The sequence below is a fragment of the Manis javanica genome, chromosome 1 (assembly GCF_040802235.1).
Source record: "Manis javanica isolate MJ-LG chromosome 1, MJ_LKY, whole genome shotgun sequence".
NCBI lineage: Eukaryota > Metazoa > Chordata > Mammalia > Pholidota > Manidae > Manis > Manis javanica.
Window position 1 is genome coordinate 4528945 of NC_133156.1, and position 26013 is coordinate 4554957.

The 26013-nt window shown below is 40.9% G+C and overlaps 2 protein-coding genes and 1 pseudogene across 14 annotated transcripts in view; 2 read left to right on the forward strand and 1 right to left on the reverse strand.

The window, feature by feature from the left end:
• LOC140845974 (transmembrane and coiled-coil domain-containing protein 5A-like) overlaps positions 1–2219 on the reverse strand; it is a 79526-nt gene extending 77307 nt beyond the window's left edge. For all 4 annotated transcript variants that reach the window (XM_073221479.1, XM_073221509.1, XM_073221423.1 and 1 more), the window contains exon 1: positions 215–2219. The gene's annotated coding sequence lies outside the window, so the exon portion shown is untranslated. The remainder of the gene's footprint in view (positions 1–214) is intronic.
• The window catches only part of LOC140845908 (transmembrane and coiled-coil domain-containing protein 5A-like), a 161778-nt gene extending 136962 nt beyond the window's left edge, over positions 1–24816 (forward strand). For 6 of the 10 annotated variants that reach the window (XM_073221162.1, XM_073221205.1, XM_073221377.1 and 3 more), the window contains 7 exons: positions 2230–2286; positions 2720–2779; positions 3194–3258; positions 4367–4424; positions 6248–6288; positions 9664–9891; positions 19652–23947. In XM_073221162.1, coding sequence (XP_073077263.1) covers positions 2230–2286; positions 2720–2779; positions 3194–3258; positions 4367–4424; positions 6248–6288; positions 9664–9862 — 480 coding nt within the window. In that variant the 3' untranslated portion in view covers positions 9863–9891; positions 19652–23947. The other 4 variants (XR_012124868.1, XM_073221296.1, XM_073221342.1 and 1 more) reach the window with 4 other exon arrangements.
• Positions 6676–6771, forward strand: LOC140844835 (small nucleolar RNA U13; annotated as a pseudogene).
• Positions 24817–26013: the final 1197 nt, after the last annotated feature.

Here is a 26013-nt window from a genome sequence, read left to right on the forward strand (position 1 = left end):
CACACTCTATCACTGACCCCCATCCAGAAAAGGTTCATTCAATTTACCACTCAAATATTTAGTGACCTCTACCTGCTGAGTGTAGCATACATTGCTTAGCATTTCTCTAATTGTGTTCCAAAGATAAAAACCTGGGCACAAGCACAATCCCTGAGATCAAAGATGCAAACTGGTGGACTTATTTTTTAATTCAGAAAGCAGGTACAATACTTACTTGATACTTTCTGTAGAATTCCATCTTTCCCTTGCCTTATTTCTCTTTAGCGTCTGAAGCTCACACTTTCGCCCATACTATGTCTGTGGGCCATGATGCAGAGATGGACACACTGAAAATAGAAATAGAAAGCGAAAAATAGAGAATTACTTCCCTATTTCGTGTCAGCCAAATTAGTACTGATGGCCACACACACACACACACACACAAAAAAAAAAAAAAAAAAAAAAAAAAAAAAACAGGAAGTCCAAAGCCACTAAAACAGCTTCCTTGGCCACGCCTGTCCAGGAAATGTATCTGGAAAGGGAGAAATGTGGAGCCTGCATGTGCTTCAGGATAAAGTTGAGGCTCAGGCTAGAAAGGCTTAGGAAGGCCCTTGACTAGCCTTGCCAAATAACTGAATTTGCTTCCTTCTGCTCAAAACAAGTTTTCTTGACAGTAGCCCTCCAGAGACCATGGTGAGGCTTTAAGTCTGGTAATTCTGTGTCACCTCAGCTGAGCCGAAAGACTATAGGTAGTTCCAGGCATTGTCAGAACAATGGCCATTATTTTCCTGGAAGCTATTAGCCCACCTCCAAAGAACTCTAAAGCATCACTGACCCTTTAAATTACACCCATTTGCCTACATGTGTTGTAGATTTCTCAAGTGATTTCTCTAATTCTATAAAATCCATAGCATCTCTTCCTTCTGTTGTTCTTACATCTTGGAAATCAGCTCATCAGTTTAATAGTATGCCTGCTGCGCCTCTTTGTGTCTCAGACCACCGTCCTGAAAATACAGCCCTTAGCACATTTGGCTCTCTGGCCCTGGATATAATTGACTGAAGAGGAAAGGAACTGTTAGAAGTCTTCAGATGTGAAACAATGGCACCTAGATCAAAGTGGGAACAGTAGAGCTAAAAGTGGAAGGAAGGAAAAACTTAGGCTTGTCTGCTCTAACTAGGGAATATGCCCCGAGCACATCTATTCCTCTGCTACTATTACCCTCTGCAAGACACCATAAGCCCTTGCCTGGATGCCAAATTAGCCTCTTAGTCTTCCTGCTTCTGCTCTTACCCGTAATCTACTTTTCACACATAGAAAAGACTTATTCTTTAAAAACACAAATCAAGTTATGTCCTTACTACTTCGAGTTCACACCTGGATTCTCACTGCAATTAAAATAAAGAACCAAACTCTAGAAGCTACAAGGCCTTCCACATAATCTCATCCATGCCAACCTTTCCCCACCTCATCTCCTCCTTCCCAGGTGTTTCCCCACGCTCCAGCCACAGAACTTCCACATACACTACATATGTGCTCTTTCACACTCTTGGCTCTTGCTGCAACCCTGCATGGGCCATATTTCTTCCAGATCTCCATTTGGCTACTATTTACCATTTGGATTTCAACCCAGCATCATCCCATCAGACAGGACTTCACCCATGATCGCTCTCATGCCACCGCTAGCACTACATTTCTCTGTATTTCTTTCATAGCATTTATCATTGTCATGTTGACTTATGTGTTAACGTCCCCAACTATAATGCAGCTCTGTGAGGCAGAGACTCTGCCTGTCGATCCTGTTCACCACTGTAGACTTTCTGCTCTCATGGCCCTCTGCCCATCACTCCAACACAGTGACCAATATAGAATAGGCTTCCATCAAACAAGGGAGGAAAAGAAGGAAGGACTACGGGGAGCAAAAAAGGAGTGAGCGGTAAGTATATAAAAGGAAAAGGAAGACTGAGGTTTTTCAAGATTGATGTTTTTCCTAAGAGGAATGGCTAACAAGGAAGGAAGCTAAGAATTGTAGTTTAAGCATGAGTGGAGCCCTCATGAATGCTAAGGCCTTGGGAGTGTAGAAAGGTAGGTTCACCTTAAGGATGCTGCATGGTTTGACTCTCCTCCATTAAAAAGACATCTGATATCATACCTGGTGCTCTTCAGCCACCTGTAAGATGACCTTTGAGACAGCATTTCAGAATGGAAGCCTGCTTGCACCTTGAGTTACCCATCTCCTTCCCTTTCTATAGGTTAAGTTACAAGAGCTGGAAGCTTCCTGTGCTGACCGAGAGAAGGAACTGGCTAAGGTGATGGTAGTAATTTCAGTATTTCTTCCCCCAGAGGAAGGAAAAGTTGATGTTCAGTTAGAGGACACAATACATTCTGCAAATGATTGACTTACATATAATAAGGTTCCAGATGCAGAACCATTATCGGGTTGAGGAGGGGATGAAGGAAAGGAAGGTAAATGCAGTCTCCAAGGTTTCCTTCTCTTCAATAATTTTTATAGGATATGTTCCATATCTGTATCTATTCTCTCAACTGTCCCAAAATAAACTTCCCTGCAAAATAAAGCTTATCTAGCATCAGAAAATAAATGAGTTCATACATACAGCAAAAACATATTTAGGACAATTAGAAAACTACATTTAGGGTCTGGGATTTAGGAGGAAGCAAGTATACTCTGGTTCTTAGAGAAATTTCCTGAAAGAAATTTAAGACTGAATTTTGGTTTGCCAGGTAATGGAAGACTATGCTTTGGTGGCCCAGCTCTGCAAAGATCAGGTCTTCTGCATTAAGGTACAGTTTCTTGGTAATGGGACAGAGAAGGGTTTGTAAGGTACAGGATAATATGAAACCAGGCTTTTCAAAGAACACTCTCTAGAACAATATTAACTCTTCAAAGTGGCATGACAAAGGGTCTTTGGGTCCCTGACAACCCGGCACCAATATCATTCTGTTACAGCCCTGGTCTCCTGACCTCTGTGCTCTTAAATTCATAACGAGCACTTTTCCTTTCATGACACCAATTACCCAGGGACCTGCCTGGGAAGGTAGGAAGTGCAGCGAGAGATCAGGAGTGGTGGTGGGTGTCGGGGCTGGAAAAGGAGACCAAGCATTCATGTTACCACGTAATAATACATGCTTCTTATGATTAGAAAAAGTATAAGGCTTCTAATTAGTAACTGTGGTTTCTTTTATTTCTCTTGGAAGAAGTACCAGGAAACTTCAAAGAACATTGAAGAAGAGGTAGAGACGCGGCTCCTTGAGAGAGAAGTGTGAGTTTTGGAAAAAAAAGGAACTTCTTGGTTTTAGTGGTAACTCCATCTCAGCCTGGGTCAGAGCAAACATTCCTCTGACCAGTTCCTACTCGGGACTGAGTGAGCCCGAACCGCACATCTCTCTCCCTTCTGTTAGTGATTGCTTGACTCCCACTAAACCACACCAACTTTAAAATGCAGGTCCTCCTTCCATCCTCCTTAAAAAACCACAGAAACACATCTCCCTTCATGCTTTTATCACATTTTCAATTATTCAGGTTTATATTAAGGGCAGGAACATCTGATTTTAAAAGGGCTGGTAGTCAGGCACTCTGATGAGTAGTACATTCTTACTTTCACAGAAAAGCCCTTTAAACTAATACCACCCTTCATTTTCCCAAAAACATAGAGGCTCAGCCATATAAGATAGGCATGAAACTAACCTCTAGACACACGAAGGCTATCATATTACCAAACCCAAACTGTACACTATATTAACTACTAAACTAGGACCATTAAAGGTTAGACATGGTAAGACAAAAGCCCCTGCCCCTCCTTTCTGAGTTTGTCTAGACCTGACATGGTGAGAAAACAAAGTAAAAAATCTCACTCCCATTTCTTGGCCCCTTTTTAGAAGTTAAATCTTAACTTACTCAAGAAGTACTTACATTTATTAAATATTTTGGATCTTGGGATCAAGGTAAACAGAACCAAACTTCATACCGCCTCTAAATAGCCTTGGTATGCATTGTGGCCTGGGAGGGCCACAGGGTACCAGGACTTGGAATTCTGAAGGATACCTTCAAGTTTCCCGAGGGCCTTCTTGAACATTAAGTATGGCTTCACTGCTAAGATAAGTTTCTACAACAGAGCTGCCCAATAAAACTTTGTGCCATCCAATAAGGAGCCAAGGGCCACCTACTGAGTACCTGAAACATGGTTAGTGTGACTGAGGAAATGATTTATTTTTATTTTTATTAACTTATTGTTTATAGCTACATGCAGCCACTGGCTTCCATAGTGGACAGCACAGCTTTAGAATATGAAACTTTTTAAATAATCATTATGTAGTATGGATATTTGAGTGAACTTTATTCAATCCCTATCTTGGTTCACTTCCCCCTAGATCAAAAGTCTTGAGCATGAACTCGGCAAGAAAAGAACATAACAGTCAAAATAATAAGGTGAGCCTTCCACCCTGTGTCCTCTGAGGGCCACTGCCTGTCAGAGTTTCCAAAACACTATAAGCCAGGAAACATACACAAAGCTTCCCATGTGCATTTTCCAAGAACAGTACTAGATATAATTTCAAAGCATTCCAACCTGAAACAAAGAAGACAACTGTCTTCCCTCTCTTACAGCCAAGTAAATATGAGGCATGTCTTCGTAGAAACTAGTCTAAGACCTAAGAAGGTTCAGAATGCAAGTAAGATGGAACATTAACTGCGGCTATGCTCTACAGAGAAGAGGCTAATATATGACACATACACCACACCGCCCTCCTAATGCAATCACAGAACTCTTTCCATATGATCCCGACATGTTCCCGAATCTTTCAAAACACACAGCACCAGGGTTATCTGTCACTATCTGATCACAGTCGCCCCATGAGTTAACATAAGAAGTCATCACTTCTTTATGACACAGCTCCAAATCCATTCATGTTTAACATCGTGATGTCACCAGCACATATGCAAAGGTCAGAAGGACATAGAATTGGGTGCAGAGCATCACGGCTCTTTCCCTGTTTGGCATTTTGTGGCAGCAAGTTCACAGGGCTAAAAGATAAACTTTTATTTAACTTTATTTTTGTAATGAATATTGGTTTAAGAGGCAAGGTTGACATTCCCCAGAAATTTATTGGCATGAAATATATGATCTTGATAATCTCACCAAAAAAAAAAAGTCTTCTTTTCCTAAAAAGCAAACATCAATAATACACCATTGTTCCTGGGGTCATCCAGATGTTTGGGTATATGTCAGACATGCCCACAGTGACCATGACTCCGATTGTCCTGAGCAAGTTATTCTGGCCCCTCTCTTGCATATTCCACTCAGCAAAAAAATATTAACTGGACCCTGAAATTAAATGGACTCCCTCTCTCTAGGATGAGGCTCAGCATACTTTCTGACATGTCCCGTCATCTATCCCCAATGGTTCATCAAAGTGTTCATCTGACTACACATCAGAGGAAAAACAGAGTGTCTTCATCAAGATTATGAGAGTCCCATGATGGTCCCGTGCCCTGAGTTTGAGCCGTCTTTACAGAGACGCTCCCTGGGCACTGATTAGAGGGCACTTCACCTCATCTGGCTCAAGTTATACAACCAAATTTGTAAAACAAAGTTTCTCATGATTCCAGTTCTATGAGCCTTATTTACACAATTTTAAAATCTTAATTCCTCTTTTTATCTCCCAAGGAAGTTAAAAGGAAAATGAAATAACAAAGAAAATATTTTGTCAAAGAAATGCCACAGAAATTCAGGATGTATTTTCATCTTTACATTTTTATACTTCTAAAACTTACCTCAGAATGTATTTGTGTGGTTTCCATAGCTTGTTCATTCCTCTAAGGGTTTCTGGCTGAGCTGAAGGTTAAGCGAAGAGTTATGAGAGCCCAGAATGTGGATTCGCAGAGGTCCCGCCTGGCCCTGCCACTAACTAGCTGTATAACCTTGGGCAACATACTTTACGTTTCTATGCCTTCCTCTACTCCTATCAGTATATAAGAAGGTGATACAAAATCATATACAAATATGTAACTGTGTATATATATATACACACACATATATATATATGCATATGTATATATAAATACTGCACACACACATATATGCATATGTATGTATATGCATGGGCTTTGAAATTTTCATGTTTATGCTTATGAAAAAAATTTGTATGGTATCTAAACATAACATATAACTAATAGCTCACTGAATATTACTTGACAGAGATGACAGCTTCAAAAAATTGCTTATTTATCAATTGCCTTTCTTCTTCTCCCAGGACAAGTCTCTCCAAAAGAAGGGAATATGGCTCTGTAAAAGGCAAGTAAATATCTTTGAGGACTTCTTGAAAACTGGGAGATCTACTAGCCATCCTGCAGACGACAAGGAGAACCTTTTATACACACACACACACACACACACACACACACACACTCTCACTCTCTCTCTCACACACACACACACAGAGTCAACAAACTAGTGTCATCAGTGACCACATGTCTCAGTTTACATGCTATGACTTCTTGCCGAAAGGCAATTACTAATCTCATTTTCCAGTATTAGCACCCAACAGCCCAGTAAGTAATCAGAAACGGGAATCTTATCACCTAAAAGAGATGTGGCAAATCTCATATTTACTCCCTCTTCCCTTAACAGTCTGAAATAATTTGATGTATCTGGATCCCCAGTAGAGTCAGTAGATTAGAAATGGGGTTCATAAGCATAGTGATTGGGTTTTCACACTATTGTATGAGACACGCCTCCCTCAAACCTTGTTACAATGTCAGCTCTTTACCCCCGACATGAAAAATATATACATACATAGGGAGAGAACTTCTAAATGCAAGTATACTGCTGCCTAATAACAGATAAAAGAGGAAATGATTGTGAAAGAGATAAAGCACCTAACAGTATCCAGCACATCATAATTGCTCAAAAATATTTGTTAACCTGAGTAAGAACTCAACATTCAAACAACTGAGTGCATATTAGTTCTGAAGGAATCACTGGGACTGCAAAAATTTGTATTCATGTAGCCTTGTATTTTCAAGTAAAGGTCAAATTATGTTCAATATAATCTGTTTACGAAGGCACACAGAAACAGATTCAAAGTGGTATAAAATATGATTTAGAAAGAGTTCCATCAAAATGATTAACATAAAATTATTGGTGTTTAAAGGTAATTTCCAAATGTCTAGAATATTGGCTTAAGGGGGATGTCCCTTCATACAAGGTAAATGAAGTACTACATATTTTGATATCCCCACATACAGTGTTCCTGGAACACCTAGTAGAATTCTTCCTAGAACTCCTAGGACTGCCTTCACCTATACTTTTAACACCCGTGCCAAGCATGGAATTGCCCAGATGGACTCCCAAGGACTGTCTGCCTTAATGAGAGTTGGTGATCTGGAGGAGAATGTACAGGTTTAGTTCAGGAAACTACAAATACCTTCCCTCTTGTTTTACTCGACCACTCTGTGGGGCACTGGTATGCTGGTTGTTAACTCAAGAGATTAAAAAGTTGGTTATTCCTAAGATTTTCCCTGGGAATGTCACCCAGAACCTCCTTATGAATATTGTATCCAGCTTCAAGGAGATTTGCAGGAAGGAGGAAGGAGGTTTGTAAAGGGCCTCTGATTCTAATTCTAAGATACTTCACCAGAATGGATCCTGGATCCTGGCTCTAAGATCAACACTAGAGAAAGACTTCAGAGAACTGGTGGGGAAGGGGTTCTCTGTGACTAGTGAGGGCAGGTGGTAATGAATTTGTCCTGGAGCTGCAGGCAGCCCAGAACAGCTGGATAAGGTTAATGTAGGAAGGAAACAGTGGCGGTTTGCCCATACAAATCATAGTAAAACAGCAAGGGAAAAAAAATTCATCATTTATAGGGAAATTTAGAGAAATGTATTAAGAAATATTAAAAGTATCATGAATGAAAGAAGAGAAATACCATGATCATGGATAGGAAGCCTTAATATCAGAAATACATCAGTTGTCTCCAGTTGATAAATAGTCAATTAAATTCCAATCAAACTCCCCAAAAGATTTTTCATGGAATTGAATGAAATGATTCTAAAATATACTATATTTGGAGGAGTAAAGGGTCAGACATAACCTCGAAATTTTAAAGAAAAGCAAGAGGTGGGGAATACTATGAAGCTGTAATAATTATGATAGTGTGCTATTGGGACCAGACTAGGAAAACTGAACAATGAAACACAACAAAAAAAGAGCTTAGAAACAGTGCACATTTAGACCTTTGATCTGTAACACTAATTATATGTCTTAGGGGAAAGGAAGAATCGTTGAAAAATATGGTAGGAAAAACATTACCCAAATAAGACAAAAAATGATATCAGATCACTAACATTGAGCATATATAAAAAGCAGGCACAATGTGTTAAAGACTTCAATGTCCACTAAACGAAACAAAGGGGATCTTTAGATTGCAGCATGAGTTATCTACTACCACTCAACAAATTACCCCAAAACTTCCTAGTTTCAAATAATAAACATTTATCATCCCATAGTTTCTATGAGTCAGGAATCTTTGAGTCATTTAGCCTGGTAGTTCCAGCTCAAGGTCTGGTATGAGGCTACAGACAAGATGTTGGCCAAAGTTACAGTCATTAGAAGGCTTGGCTGGGGCTAGAGAATCTATTTTCACACTAGCTTTTTTGCTGGATTTTGACAAGAGGTCTCAGTTCCTCAGCACATGCACATCTCCACAGGGCTGGTTGGGTATCCTCCCAATATGACAGAAGGTGTTCTCTTGAGAGTTAAGGAAGAAGCTGCTGTGTCTTTAGCACCTAGTCTAGGAAGTCATACACTGGCACCTCCACAATACTGTATTCTTTAGAAATGAGCCATTAAGTCCAGTCCACATCCCAATGAAGGGAAATCTCATAATGAGAGGACTATCAAAGAATTTGTGAACATATTTTTAAAATGCTACAAACCCTCAATGAAGATAGAAGTATCTTTCAGGCCTTGGTATAGGGCATGGATTTCTAGCATGACATGAAAGGATTAGTTCTAATTAAAGGAAAGGTTGATAAACTAGACTTTATTGAAAATTATTAACTTTTGCTCTTCAACACTTAGAGCAAGTGAAAGTTAGAAAGTAGAGGGAAGTTATTAATAAAGTACACATGGAAAAGGATTCATATCAAGAACACAGAAAGAACTTTTACCATTTAGTTAAGAAAAGATCAAACAACCTAGCAGATAAATGGGCAAAAGGAACACATCAGACCAATAAACCTATGCACAGATATTCAGCATCACTGTTCATCTGGGAAATACAGATCAAGACCATAATGAGATATTACTTTACAATCATTTGATTAGTGAAACTTTAAAAATCTGATGGTAAGTGTTGGAGAGGGTATAGATCCATAGAAATGCATACTCTGCTAGTGCGGTATAAATTGGTGTGACTAAGTCACAAGATAATTTCAGATAATGATAAATACTAAAAGAAAATAAAACACAGCGATGGAAGACAGTAACTAGCAAGCCTGCACAAGGGAAGGACCACATTTACAAGGGGTTGCTGGGAACGGAGACAAGATTTAGTGGGAGACATTTGAGTATCAAGAAGGAACCAGGTGTGCACTGAGGTATGACTTACTATTTTGTTCCTGGTTTTCTAACATCTGGCTAAAAGTTTCTTGGCTTTCTCTTCTCAGGATTTTTCAGGTTCTCTTTTTCATCACCCTATTTTTCATCACACTGCTGGGCTACTTGCTTTTCCACATAAGCTTTATAAATCCAGACCTCCTAATCGACATACTACCCAAGATACTGAACAGGAGCACCTTGTGGAGGCTAAGAAGCTTCCTCTCTGCATCTCTCACACTTCGGACTGAGGACTTGTTGCCCCACTAATCTCCAAAAAACATCCTTGGGAAAAGAAGGCAAGTGGTACCTGACTGTGTACACTAGGAGATGGTGGAACTTGTAGAGGGAAGATGTTTTCTCCAGTTTTTCCCTTGAGGTTTGCCTACTGATTACCTTTCCCCCCATGTTGTGTTTCCAAGATCGACCTTGCCCAGTAAACAGCTCTGTCAATAGATTTCAGCAGCTATAGGATAAGCTAAATAGTATGAAATAGTAAACAAAGTAGACCATTTTCAGAATAATGTCATAGATGCTAAGCAAAGTTAGAGACCATCATTACTCCTAGATAAACTTAAAAATGTAAGAGACCAGATCTCTGCAATGCAGATGGCTCTTTACTGATAATTAGAACTCTATAGCTGCCAGTGACCTTAACTTAAGCTAACTTAGAAATTACAGCAAAATTTAAAAAAATATGTTGCCTTATGGAACTAAAAATCTGAGGTTGCAGGCATGGATGAATCCAGAAGTTTCACCAGTGTCCTCAGGGCTTCATCTCTCTCCATTTCTCTGAATGGGCATTGCTCCTTTAAGTGGCAATATTCTGAAAATAACTTAAATCTTATACTACCCGATTAGCAACTTCAGTACAATCAGTCTTTTCCAATAGCTACAGCAGGAAATACCAAAGAATCTGTATTGGCCGAGGTCAAATGCCTATCCCTGTCCCATAATCAGCTGATCATGTGTCACCAAAGTCATCCTTTAATGAAAGGCTTATAGGCATCTAGTACCACAGATAAATATTACGAACAGAAGTAACCAAATGGAAAAAAAATTAAGCAACTTTCTTAAACTGGTAAATTGCCTAGAATGAGTAAACTCTTTCTTAACCCCAGGCCTCAGAGAAAACAAAATCCTCTTCTCCTGGCAATTACTAGAGTAATGTGCAAATATGCATCGTCTGACAATACAAGTCATGGAGTTTTCACCTGGCACCCTAAATGGAAACACCCCCCACCATCTCAAGGAACAGCATTGCATGCGTGGCTTATTCCCACACTGAGTGGCAGTGGCATCTGGCACTTTCTGCCCAGTATGTGCAGCCTTAATAGGTGTTTCCCTAAACCAGACTTTGTTCTTGGCACAAGGGGAGGATAAGGTATGGCCAGCTCCCATTTACCATTGTCCTGACACATGACAGAGCTGAGCAAGAAATCCACTCCTCTGCACTCATGAATTTGAGACTTAGAATCATGAAAGTAAAAGTATTTTCACACATTGTAATTTCAGAGTCACTTAAGAAAACTTAAAAAAAATTTTCCTTTCATGCATATTTCATTATTCATCACCATGTTTTCTCTGCTGTAGCTAAGTGACAAAGCCCCAACTTCTGTGGGATGCAGCGAAAGCAGTCTTAAGAGGAAAGTATATAGCAATCCAGGCATACTTAAGAAGGAAGAACAATCCCAAATGAATAGTCTAATGTCACAATTATCGAAACTGGAAAAAGAAGAACAAATGAGGCCTAAGGTCACCAGACGGAGGGACATAATAAAAGATCAGAGAAGAAATAAACAAAATTCAGAAGAAAATCAATGAAACCAAGAGCTGGTTTTTCGAGAAAATAAACAAAATAGATAAGCCTCTAGCCAGACTTATTAAGAGAAAAAGAGAGACAACACACATCAACAGAATCAGAAACAAGAAAGTAAAAATCACGACAGACCCCACAGAAATACAAAGAAATATTAGAGAATACCATGAAAATCTATATGCTAACAAGCTGGAAAACCTAGGAGAAATGGACAACTTCCTAGAAAAATACAACCTCCCAAGACTGACCCAGAAAGAAACAGAAAATCTAAACAGACCAATTACCAGCAACAAAATTGAATCGGTAATCAAAAAACTACCCAAGAACAAAACCCCCGGGCCAGATGGATTTACCTCAGAATTTTATCAGACATACACAGAAGACATAATACCCATTGTCCTTAAAGTTTTCCAAAAAACAGAAGTGGAGGGAATACTCCCAAACTCATTCCATCAAGCCAGCATCACCCTAATAGCAAAAGCAGGCAAAGACCCCACCAAAAAAGAAAACTGCAGACCAATATCCCTGATGAATGTAGATGCAAAAAAACTCAACAAAATATTAGCAAACTGAATTAAAAAATACATCAAGAGGATCATACACCGTGACCAAGTGGGATTCACCCCAGTGATGCAAGGATGGTACAACATTCGAAAATCCATCAACATCATCCACCACCTCAACAAGAAGATAGACAAAACCACATGATCATCTCCATAGATGCTGAAAAAGCATTCGATTAAATTCAACATCCAGTCATGATAAAAACTCTGAACAAAATTGGCATAGAGGGCAAGTACGTCAACATAATAAAGGCCATAAATGATAAACCCACACCTACCATCATACTGAACAGCGAGAGGCTGAAAGCTTTTCCTCCGAGATCGGGAACAAGACAGGGATGCCCACTCACCTCCCTGTTATTGAACATAGTACTGGAGGTCTAAGCCACAGCTATCAGACAAAACAAACAAATGCAAGGAATCCAGATTGGTAAAGAAGAAGTCAAACTGTCACTATTTGCAGATGACATGATATTGTACACAAAAAACCCTAAAGACGCCACTGCAAAACTATTAGAACTAATATCGGAATTCAGCGAAGTTGCAAGATAAAAAATTAACACACAGAAATCTGTAGCTTTCCTATACTCTAACAATAAACTAATAGAAAGAGGAATCAGGAAAACAATTCCATTCACAATAGCATCAAAAAAAAAAAAATACCTAGGAATAAACCTAACCAAGGAAGTGAAAGACCTATACCCTGAAAACTATAAGACACTCTTAAGAGAAATTGAAGAGGACACTAACCAATGGAAACTCATCCCATGCTCTTGGTTAGGAAGAATTAATATCATCAAAATGGCCATCCTGCCAAAAGCTATATACAGATTTAATGCAATCCCTATCAAATTACAAACAACATTCTTCAACGAACTGGAACAAATAGTTCAAAATTTCATGTGGAAACACCAAAGACCCCAATAGCCAAAGCAATCCTGAGAAGAATCAAGGGGGGGGGATCTAGCTCCCCAACTTCAAGCTCTACTACAAAGCCACAGGAATCAAGACAATTTGGTACTGGCACAAGAACAGAGCCACAGACCAGTGGAACAGAATAGAGATGACAATAACCCAAACATACATGGTCAATTAATATACAATAAAGGAGCCATGGACATACAATGGGGAAAGGACAGTCTCTTCAACAGATGGTGCTGGCAAAACTGGCCAGCTACATGTAAGAGAATGAAACTGGATCACTGTCTAACCCCATAGACAAAAGTAAATTTGAAATGGATCAAAGACCTGAATGTAAGTCATAAAACCAGAGAACTCTTAGAAAAAAACATAGGTATAAATCTCTTCAACATAAACATGAGCTACTTCTTCATGAACATACCTCCCTGGGCAAGGGAAACAAAAGCAAAAATGAACAAGTGGGACGAAATCAAGCTGAAAAGCTTCTGTACAGCAAAGGACACCATCAATAGAGCAAAAAGGTACCCTACAGTATGGGAGAATATATTCATAAATGAGATCTGACAAAGGATTGACATCCAAAATATATAAAGAGCTCACACATCTCAACAAACAAAAAGCAAATAATCCAATTAAAAAATGGGCAGAGGAGCTGAACAGACAGTTCTCCAAAGAAGAAATTCAGATAGCCAATGGACACATGATAAGATGCTCCACATTGCTAGTCATCAGAGAAATGCAAATTAAAACCACAATGAGATATCACCTCACACCAGTAAGGATCACCATCATCGAAAAGACAAACAACAAATGTTGGCGAGGTTGTGGAGAAATGGGAACCCTCCTACACTGCTGGTGGGAATGTAAATTTGTTCAACCATTGTGGAAAGCAGTATGGAGGTTCCTCAGAATGCTCAAAATAGAAATACCATTTGACCCAGCAATTCCACTTCTAGGAATTTACCCTAAGAATGCAGCACTCCAGTTTGAAAAAGACAGATGCACCCCTTTGTTTATCGTTGCACTATTTACAATAGCCAGATATGGAAGTAACCTAAATGTCCATCAGTAGATGAATGGATAAAGAAGATGTGGTACATATACACAATGGAATGTTACTCAGCCATAAGCAAAAAACAGATCCTATCATTCGCAACAACATGGATGGAGCTACAGGGTATTATGCTCAGTGAAATAAGCCAGGCAGAGAAAGACAAGTACCAAATGATTTCACTCATGTGTGGAGTAGAACAACAAAGGAAAACTGAAGGAACAATACAGCAGCAGAATCACAGAACCCAAGAATGGACTAACAGTTACCACAGGGAAAAAAGGGACTGGGGAGGATGGGTGGGAAGGGAGGGATAAGGGCGGGGAAAAAGAAAGAGAGCACTAAGATCAGCATGTATAGTGTGTGGGGGGCACAGGGGGGGATGTGCAACACAGAGAAGACAAGTAGTGATTTTACAGCATCTCACTACAGAAATGGACAGTGACTGTGAAGGGGTATGTGGGGGGGACTTGGTGAAGGAGGGAGCCTAGTAAACATAATGTTCTTCATGTAATTGTCACCAAAATAAAAAAAAAAAAAGATACAAACTTAGAATCATATATTGAAGCGTATACAGATTTAGAGTTTTTTATATCTTCCTGGTAAATTGAAATTTTTATTATTATGAAACTTCTTTTTATCTCTAGTAATATTTCTTGTTTTAAAGTTTTATCTGATGTTCACTCTCTTCTGCTTGGGGTTTGAAAAGAGTACTTTTTTAAATCTTTTTATTTTCAACCTCTTTATTTTCATATGTGAGATATGTTTCTTAGACTCAGAATGGAATTCTTGGTGGTTTTTAATCCCATCTGCTCTGACCAAATTTTCCAATTTATAAAGCACTGTACTCCATTTACATTTATTACAATTATCTAGATGCAAGGAGATTTTTAAGATTGTGGAAACATTTATCAGAAGGGGAAAGGAAAAACTAAAAAGACTGAAAATAGAAGGAAGGAAAGGGAAATGATGACTGGTGGGGTAAGTTCTAGAGGTGGCGGACAGCATGATATCGAGAGTCCCGAGCACAGAACGAGGGGCGGTGTTGCAGAGGACACCGGGGGGACAGGCACAGACCTCCGCTTGGTGGTGGTGTGAAGCTGTGTGGGAAGTTGCAGGATGCTCACAATTATCCAGTACACAAGAGTCTTTGCTTCAGAGCCAAATACTAGGCTTCTAAAGGTCAGAGTTTGGTAGTTCTTGGCCTGCTGTCTTGTGGGCTGGGGTGCAAGGACAAAACAAGCCTAAGCACAGGAACGCCCAGCCGAGTGTGTTTGCTTTACCACGATGACTGAGTTGTTTAGGAAAAATACAGGGTGCAAAGACTAGAGTTTAGATATCCTCGAGAAGAAACTGAGCAAGGTATATGCTAATCCCTGGACGGTTTAAACAAACATCGTGCACTGGAAATGTTTCACAGATCTGATCTTCCTGAGGCCTGGTGGCTTGAGGACAGGCAGGCATCACGTGTCTGGCTTCAAGCTCTTCATGAGACCATACTTAAGCCAAACTGGGAATGATGAAATCCTTCCTTCTCACGCATCCAATTGGCATTTATGGACACACAACTGTAGAGATAAGAAATGGCTCTGGAAGATGTGTGTGTGTGAAAACCCATACTCAACAATGGCTAATGCTTGGCCTGACCACAGACTGTACAAAGGCAAACCACCTGAGAAGCAAAGGAATATATGGTGAAAATAAAATAAAATGCCCACTTAATGTGTAGGCAGTTTAATTTTTATGGTTAAGTAGTACAGGAAAAAGAATGTAAATAAGCCTTCCTACATATTTCTCAAACCCCCTAGTCTCTATGTTGTCACCATACTTCTATGGCCATATTTAGGTTATACCTTTTTAGTATTCTGATTTTTCAGAAATGGTAAAATACATGCATCCAGAGCAAAAGAGTGCCTCCCCACTACATATTTTCAGAATGTTTACTACCTCTCTTCATTCTTCTATTACTTTTAGCACCAAAGTCAAATTTTAATTAATTCTGAGACACTAAGCTAATCATCAGACTAATCAATTACATGGGAGGAAGAAATGTAAAATTAGGGAAAATAATTCACAGAGATGGAAAGAAGGGGAAAATATGCTGGTCAAAGTTATTTATTCTGGGAAAGTTTTTTCTCCCTCTACACATGACCTAAAAGTACATCTTAGTTCTGAGTCTTTGAAAAGAATTCTGAGTTTTAAATCAATGGAAGTTTTTTTGCAAATTAGCTGAGCTTTTACTCAGCAAGGTTTCCTGGCTATTATGGACAAGTTCACAATACCTTATGGAAACAGGCGTACAGACAGAGGGGCCACATCTGTTCAGCATTCCTGTCCTTACTCCAGGAATGCTGGATACACCAGCAACCTTGAGAAAGCCATTTGTAAATGTCTTACTAACTTATCTTCAGTCCCTGTAAAAACAAGTCCCTAAGCAAGTAGCAATTCTCACATCACCCAAAGTCTTGTCATTTGACAAGAGCAAGGGAATTAATGGCAAACCACCACCGAGTGGATCCATCATCAGGTACCACAGTTCAGATCACTCCTGGGTGATTTCTCCAAAGTGTTTGTGAACTGAGGTTTAGAGTTCTACCTGCATGTTAGGTTTTAACCATAAAAAGGATCTTTCATGCACTGAGAGTACCTGGCTGGGCCTTGGAGCTGTTCCTGAGCTCTGTTTCTAGCCCCATGGTGCTAGTGAGCCCTGCCACTTGGAAAACCACAGTATGCAGACCTGTCCATCAGAACGGTGGAGGGAAATGGACCAAATCAATTTTTAGCAATCACACTTCTATACAAAGAATGAATAAAATGTCTGGCGGGGTGGAAGATGGGAGGTCTGGAGGCTCTGGGAGAGTAGAAGGTGATCTCTGAGGGACAGTCTGGGGTGTTCTATTCTGTTATTAAAGGTGAAATTACTAACCCTCTTCCAGGAAATGAGTCAAGATTTAGAAGAAAAGGTAGAAGTTTTATGGTGAGTTGGAGCATGGGAGAGGTTAATGAACTGGTGGGCAACGTGAAGAGAAGTTCCAGGCACACGTTAAGGAAGTGACTCTCACAGGACCAAGGAGCCCCAACCAGCACAAGCTCGCCCAGGAGAAATTTTATGGTTCAAGTATTACTCAATACTTGATGTGTCAGAACATAGTGTACCCTTGATTTGAGAAGGGTCAATTTCATTTATCCCCTGCCTGTGTTTCCAGAAGCCACGTGGATGGCCCCCTACGTCCTGTCCAGAGTCCCATTTCCCATTCTTCAGCCACACTGGGCCAGTACACAAATCTAGACTTACTTTCTGTGCATATGTTCTTGAGGATGACATTTCCTCTCTTGAAACACCCTTTGATCCCTTTTAATGCTTATTAAATGCCAAGCCCTTTACAAAGATTTCCCTGATCCTTCTAATTTGGATATAATCTCATCCTCCTTCAGAGGAGGACCTATAGCATTCTCTACTTACAATGAAAATTAATCTTTCATTATTTATTCGGGTTATCTTGCCCTAATCTTTTCCTGTTTCCAATAGATTGTTAAACTTTGTGAGTATATGATACTTATTTAAATTCTCATTGGGTCCTCACATGTACCCAACACAACTCTTGCACACAGAATGTGTACAATACATACCTGTTAAAAGAAAATTGGATCAACATTTGTTGAATGATACTGAATTGATGCTATGAAAATGGCTCCCATATATGCGAGCTCATTTACTGAAAAATGGGACCAAGGTTCCATACAGCATGGGGTTCTGGGGGCTGGAATAGAAGTGGGGGTGAGGAGGATTTGATGCCAGGGCTGAAGACTATGGCGCTAATGGCATTCACAAGACAGCATGTCAGGGAGGCCAGTGTTGAGAATGAAACAGTCCAAAAGGAGCATCAACTGAAGAAGCAGCAACCAGGTTTCCCAAGAGAAAATAAGCTGGCCGGGCAGAGGACCGGCTAGGAAGTACGGCTGAAGAATCTTCTCACAGATACTGGAGTGAAAAGATTGGAATCTGGTTGAAGAATTAAGTGCAGTTAGTTCTTTATGAGACTCTCCCTCCTGTATTGTTTTATCCAGTGAGATTTCCAGCCTGTGGTTGCCATTATCGTAGTTCAGATACCATCACTATAACGTGGAAGAAGTTCCTACCAGCTACTCTGCAGTGCGTCATCCTAACAACTCAGAATCCGTTCTTCTCAACCTTCCTTTCACAGTAAGCCTTCAGGGTGCTCTTGCAATGCCTTGTTGTGACCAAATTCTGCTACAGCTCTGCAAGCAGGTGAGGTGAGCGGCCTTGTCTAGCCCTGATTACACTGAGAGGGCAGGACACACCACAGACACCTCCGCCTGTCAGTGACAGAGCCTGGACTTAATCTCCTAGAATCGGATTGTCAGGTTGTGGCTCTTCCGACTTTGGCTTTTTGAGGGTTCGGGATCTAGTGATTATCATGAGGCACAGTGAAAAGGGTTCTGAAAGTAAACACATCCAAGTCCCACTTTGTTCACTGATAAAATTTACGGCTTAATGTGAGTCTCTCTTGGCTTCAGCCAGCTTGCTTTTGAAATGGGATAGTAATGCCAAGTCGCCCGGTGTGTAAAATTTTGAAGGTGGTGAACTTGACACAATAGGTTCTTGAGGCTCTTTTCTTAAATCAGTTACGTTAATATTTCTTGAGCACTTGTTTATGAGGGACTCAGGACTGAACAAGACAGGGCTGCTCCCTGTAAGTGCCCACACTCTGTGCTTTGGACTGTTTATCCCATCACACCGATCTGCCCTGAGGCATCAGTACCTTCCAGGGCTCTAGCAAGTCTCTGCCATCTAGATAAGTATTGATGGTGAAATCAGACATTTGTCCCATAACTCTCCAAGTGTTTATGTAAAATGAAGACAATAAAACACACTACTCAATGAGGGTGTACCAAGGATGAAATGAAATGGGAATTTAGAAGGGATTTATAAATTGTGAAAAGCTGTGGAAATGTAAATGGTGTGACCGTTTATTCTGCATATGCAGAAAGCCTCTGAGCCCCTGTCTGAGGAAGACCAAGGGGGAAATGGGCAGGATGAAGTTCGTCATTGGCCTGGCACTTTTCAGGCGTGTCTGCCCTCTAGCGGCTGTGGTCCATGGCTGCTTCAAGGGAGGGGTGCCTGGAGAAGAACGGAGCACGCCTGTCTGGGAGGGTAAAGAAGGGTTCGGCAGGGAACTCAGCCTTGTCCTCACTGTCCTCCTCTGTAGGAGACATTGCCCACATCCCTTTGACCTATCTTCAGGTATAGTGGAAGGCACAAGCTTTGGGGGTGAACAGACCTGCCCCTGTCATTTACCACCAACCTGAGCCAATTTACCTAATTTCCCTTAGCTTTAGCCCCCCGTTTGCATGGGAAGAATACCCAATTTGAGCTTTTTGTAAAGGTACAATGAAATAATTTATATAGAATAGTCTGCACAGTACCTGGCACATTTTAAGCACTTTAAAAAAGGCTTTTATTGCCTTCACACTTTACTCATATTTCTGGGTTCATACTGGCAGGTTACTTGGGGCTGGGAATATATATTTAGCCCTTAAATCATCTTAGATACTTCCCCAATAAGCAAATGTTCCCTTTCTATCCTTTTCAAAGGGAAAATTGTTAGCCTGGAATTGTAAATTCTATAAATACAAGGTTAGATAATCTGCCTACCTAACCCTGTTCTGATTTCCCTCTTCAGATTTGTGGGACTATTTGCTGCTCTCACTGGGGACTGCCTGCTGCCCAGCAGGGCTTCTGATGGAACAGTTTATGAGCCTCTGACGTAAAAGATTGTCTTACTAATGAGGCACATTCCCAGGATGGGCAGATCTTCTTTCTTCACAAGCTGAACACAAGTGAAGCTCACTGGGTAACCCCTCCTCCTGCTTTCCCTCTGGTCCACCCTGCACATCCCTGACCAAAAGGCTGTGTGGCCAGTCACATCACCCTGTCTGTGCTTTGTTGGGAAGACATCAATTTGAGGAGGAAGACATAATCTGGTATTCCCAAGATGGATTTTGTTTACTGCTATCATAATCTTTCAGGCATTTGAAAGGATAGGTCCTTAAGTATCACAGAGGGAACAAATCGGATGACTCCAGGAAAAGTTGCTCAGCCTCCAAGAGGGGAGCTGGCCTCTGCTGGTACTGGTTCACAGGACCAACTGTGCCTCTCTGAACTTGGCATCTGAAGGAAAATCTGAAGGAGGTAAAGGTCAGCTATCTGGGAGAAACTGTTCCAAGCTGAAGGAACAAACAAGTGGATGGCGTGTTTGAGAAACATCAGGGAAGCTGGTTTGACTAAAAAAGAGCAAGCAAGGGAGGATCTGAGGTCTGAGAGAGAAGACGGCTTTATAAGGACTCCGGCTTTTTCTCTGAGTGAGATGGAGAACAAGGGTTGGCTGGAAGAGTGACCTAACATGTCGTTTGGTTTCTGTATTAAAAAAAGGCTACAGAAAGGCAGGCGCAGAAGCAGGGAGAACAGTTAGGAATTCTTGCAGTTGTCCAAGTAAGAGATGCCCGTATCATGGACAAAGTAGATCCTGGACATAATGTGACATTAAGACCTAAAGATCTTCTGAATTGGCTGTGTGGTGTTGGAGAAAGACAGGAGTCACAGATGAGTCCAAGCATTTTCGCCTGAGCAACTAGGAGGATCAAGGTGCTATTACTAAGATGGGAAGATGGCAAGAAGGGCTGGTTTCGGATGGACAGCCAGGAGTTGGATTTTGGACATGTAAAACTTGAGATGACTAGCAGACAGCCAAGAGATATCAATTCAAGATTTGGTTACATGACCTGGAGATTAGGGGAAAATGTCAGGCTTGAGATATAGATTTAAAGGAATTCAGTATACAGACAGTATTTAAAACCAAGACAGATGAGATCACCAAGGAGATGAGTACAGATAGAGAAGAAGTCCAAGCACTAAGTCTTGAGGCACTCCAATGTTTGGAGGTCATGGAGGTGAGGAAGAAGCACTGAAGGAGATTAAGAGGAGCAGGCAATAAGGTAGTAATCAAACTGGGGAGCCAAGGGAATAAAGTATTACAAATAGGGAGTGATCAATGTTCCAAACGTTAGTGATTGGTCAATTGGAATTGACTAGTCTGGCAACATGGGGGTCACTGTCGACCTTGAAAAGGAATTTTGACCGTGTCCTATATCCAGATTATAAAATCAGTATTATAGCTTGTTAGTTTGTTTACATTTCTTTATATAGCACTTAGGTGGTATACTAGTTCCTCTTAGGCAGAGGAAGCGTGATGTCTCATTCACTCTGGGTCCTGACGTAGAGTAAGGAGCTCAATGAATATATGTGGAATGAACACGCAAATGCATGAAAAAGAGCAATTTCAGTATTGGCCTAGGATGTCCACTGTGTAAGTCTGCACTGCCTCAGAATTACTGGATCAGAAAGAGATCTGCCACCAGATGGGACTGGACTTGAATCACAGGATACAGATGACTATCCTATTCTTAATGACACTGTCATTCTGTCTCATTTTTTGCATAGCATTGTCATCATCATCATCATCCAATAAACACATTCTGTTCATCCTTCCCTCACAGTCCATCTTAGAGTGGTCATTCAACTTTAATTTACCAACTTCTCATATACCTCATTATTATAAACTCCGTAATACAATATGCATATTGCTGTAGTATTGATCGTCTTTATGTTCAGAATTTCAAGGGCCTTTGGTGGCATCTTCCTGCTATATATTGTACTTAATATCATTTCTTTGGCTTTGAAGAATGCCTGTAATTTAATAATTCAAGTGAAGATGTTTATCGAGTGGGGTTGTGTGCCAGATAGACAATTCTCTTTGGAGATACAATGGTGAGCAAGTTAGACATGATCATGGCCCTGAAGGAGCCTGCAGTCTAATGGAGTTATGTGGCAGAGACATCAAACAATCAATTACAACAAAGGGTGATAAGTGGCATGAGAAGGGAAGTGCTGTCCGTTTCATACATATCTTCTATCCTTGGTCTTCCTTTATATACTTTATGTGTGTTCCTGGGTGATTGCATTCACCCTCTTGGACTCAACGAATGACTCCCAAATCGCGAGCTCCAGCTCAGATCTTTCTAAATATGTCCAACCAATGTTTATTGGGTCTTTCCACTTGGGAGTCTCAGAATCACCTTCAAACTCAACATATCAAAAACAGAATCAAGCACCTCCGTTAACCCTCCTATGCATACATACCAACACCTTAGCTGTTTTTCTCTTTCTGAGCCACCGTAATCTACAGTGCCATTGAGTCAACTGCCCACTTAGACACCAGAGCATTCACCTTGGCTTCCGGTTCTACCTCGTCCCACTTTAGCAATCTGTTACTAGTTCTATTCATTCATTCTTCTCAATATCTCTTGCCTCTCCTCAGTTGTCTCCATTTCTATGACCATTACATAACATCTGTGAACATTTGCTGGACCTTTGTTATGTACCAGGTTCTCTACTAAGTGCTTTCAATGTGTTTCCTTATTTATTCCTCATACCACTGGGTAAGCTTCAGTGAACGCAAGAGCTATTCTCACTTTTACAGACAGGAAAATGAGGTGTACATAGGTTAAGCACTTTGCAGGGATCACCTAGGTGGTAGGTGAAGGAGCCTCGTAGCATAAACCAGTGTCACGAACCACTAAACCCTTAGTTTAAGCAACTTCACCATCTCTGACTCCGGATTTCTATGACAGCCTCCAACCATGACTTTTTCAAAGCTTCACCACAGACATGAGTGAAATGATATTTCCACTTGAAGTCATTTAATTTATCTACCTGTCACCCTTAGGATAAATACCAAAGCCCCTAACAGAGCTTTTGCCCTTGTTTTTCGTGATCTGGCCTCTGAGTATTTCTTAGGCTTTCCCGTCCCCCTTCCCCCATTCCCCGTCCAGCCCACGGCTCTAAAGCACTTTCTGCAGTTCCGCAGACATGCTTCCTCTCACCTCCGGGTCTCATGTCTCCTCTGTCTGGGAAATCTTACTCTATGACTGATCTGCTTCTGTCACATATCCCACTTCTTAGCAAGAAAGGTCCAGAAGGAAGTATTATTTTACCTATTCTGCTTTTTATTTGTTCCTGTTAAAAATCAATAGGATGGGAAAAAAATCAAGAGGATGTATTGACACAAATGATGGGACTAAACATGAGAACCTCCTCCTTTTTAGTGACTCTGTCCTGATGACAGTCACAATTGTGTGACAAAGGACATGTGCAGATCTGTGGAGTGCACTGTGTTGAGGGGAGTGGACAGGGGGCTTGAGTGCTTATTGCTGAATATTCCTGAAGCCTCCTGCCCCCGACTCTCCCCAGATTTAGAGGAAGGAGATGCCTTGAAGCCTGGGGTCGGTGTATCAAGCTTGCATGATTAGTACCATATTTCCCTTTCTGAGCTATTTAGGATCAAAAAGAAAAAAATGTTAGAAAAAAATCGATGTCAAGTATAAGACTGGAAACAAAGCATAGTTGGAACAAATTAGAACCAAACTTCCATCATGAGGGTTCAATAATCAAAGAAAACAACTTTTCTCCTCTTGGGAACTGTATTTTCCTCAAGTTTTGGGAATACTAAGGGGAATGCTCAGACTATTTGGCCCATGCAAGACTACGACAAGGTCCTGCTACACCTCTGATGGCCCTGCAGCCACTTACCTGCCTTCAAACTACACCTCATCTCATTTCTTCATGGGGCACCATGTCTTTAGGGGCAGAAGGTGATAGCAGCATTTCCTGGAGATCTTGCAAAGACACCAAACCTCCCCTGGTAAATTTGCAGCAAACCTCTCATTCCTTAGGGTGAAAGGGGGCAGCATCAAGGATCTTTTAAGGAATGGAGGCCGTTTGCAAAACTTCACCACATAGACTGTTTAGAATAGTGATTCTTCTTTTCTAGCTTTCTTATGTTCTCTTGGTGTTTATATTCTAAGTGTACCTACTTGCATACTATTGTATATCTGAATACTCTTCTAAAACGTTTTTCATTTCTTCTGACAGGAATGAAGACCTGGTTTCTGAGTTGGAGCATCTCAGAGGAAAGGCGCTGACACAATATTAAGTGGTCTTAGGGGCTTTCTCTGATTGTCCCTTTTGATGCCCAGCAAAGCCACTCTCTGTCTTTCACATCATCTCGTCATTTTTTTAAATTTGTATTAAGGAATAATAATATGCTGAGGTATAATGAGATATTACTATTTCTCTCTCTTCCAATTAGAATGTACATTCATGAAGGTGGGGACCTAGAATAATGCTTGGCACATAATAGTTGCTCAATAAGTATCTGTTGAAGAATGGGGTGGAGGCTTATTCAGACTGAGAAGCACAGAAGCGGGTGGCAGGCAGGGATAGGAGTCCCAGCACCACAGTAGTAGATTCAAATGCTTCTGGAACGATTGATGACTGGGTCACCTCTTCCCCTAGTCCCATTAAGCACCCAACCCAGGTCAGTGAGCTGGCCACATCAGCATCCTTCTCTCACAGGGCATCAAAAGCTGTTCAGAGGACCTGAAAGCACTCAGTCTGTTTCAGCTGTGGATGCAGAAGTTTGGATGGATAAAAGCTGCTATCAATTTTTTTACTTAAGATGCTAATTGTTAAATCTGCCTTTGTCTTCCCCCTCCTTCACTTTTCTAAGGCTTCTGGAAAGGAAAGAAAATTTTAAGTACATGCAGATGGGATGAAGAGGACAGGCAAAGATTTAGGTCTTTTGGAAGTGAAGTCGATTTTTTAAGTGTTAAATAAATGAGTGAGATTCCCAGTTTAAAAGCATGGAGTTCAAGGACAATTAAGCAAATAAAAGTCTCACTTTTGAACTCAGAACGTGACAGCTGATTGATTTAATGGATTTTCAGCTCAGCCAAACTGCCTTTTAGGAAACAGCTAATGCTGTCTTTCTCATGACAACTGTTCTTGTTTTTTTTCCACCTCAGGTCATCCATAAGCCCCCGAGTTTCTTTATATTTCAGCCTGAATGTAGATCATTCTCAAATTTCTTTCTGTATCCAAGCTCCTATTCAGAATTTCTTCCATAAGCATGGTTTGAGCTGAACCACTGATTTTTACTTGTAATATCTCATTAAGCTAAGCAACTTCCCTACCTCTTCAAAGTCCGCTTTCTAGTAGTGGGAATACTGGAGGGCGCCAGGTCACCACAGAGGCCAAGGGTGCAGAAGGAGCTCCAGGCAGCTCCTGCCTGCTCACAGCGTGGGCCGCAGCGGCCCTGCCCGGCACTGCATGAGGACTGAAGGGCGGCTGCTGCCTAAGCAGGTGTGTTTGAGTGTCTGAATGAGGCTGTTCTGTGCGAACTTCAGAATAGCCTTTGTACCAAAGTTTTACACCAGTTGCCCGGATGCCTTCCCCAGCAATGTTGCATTCTCACTAGGAGGTGGTGAGCTCCCGGGAGCCACTGAGGAACACAGAAGGAAACCTGGGGAAGTTGAGGCGCTACCCTTGAGTTCTGGTACACTAGGAAGCTGTGATGGCGTCATGGGCCAGGAAAAAGGACAGCTGTGTGTGTCTATCTGTTGTTTTGGATTTGGAGTAAGCTCCATGGTAGACATCTTGTATGCACTTTCTGAAAAAGAGAACATTTCCCCACAGCATTTTGTTTACATATTTACAATACTGCTGGAAATGTTCATAGTCATAGTCTTGGGGAGATTGAAGAATATGTTAAAATTCTGTAGCTTGCCAATCTAATAAGGGCTAAGGGAAGAAAAGAGGTTATTTCTGAATGCTTGTAACTCTTGCATTCCATATTTCACATATGGATGTTAACCATATTGTGGTTAGGCAAACCATATTTGATTTTTATTAATGCTTTACGTTTCTTCCCCTTGAGGAAATATAACTCTTGTACCTCAAAGATTAACGTATCCTCACAATGTTCTGGAGATGGACAAGCAATATTCACCCAGCTCCCCTCCCACTACCCACTTTACTCCCGTCTCCTCAAGCAAATAGAGCTTTCAGTGCATATTATCATCAACAAGAAAAGTGGGAGCCTGGGAATTTTTGGAGAGACAAACCTGGGACTAGAGCTGGAGAAATGAC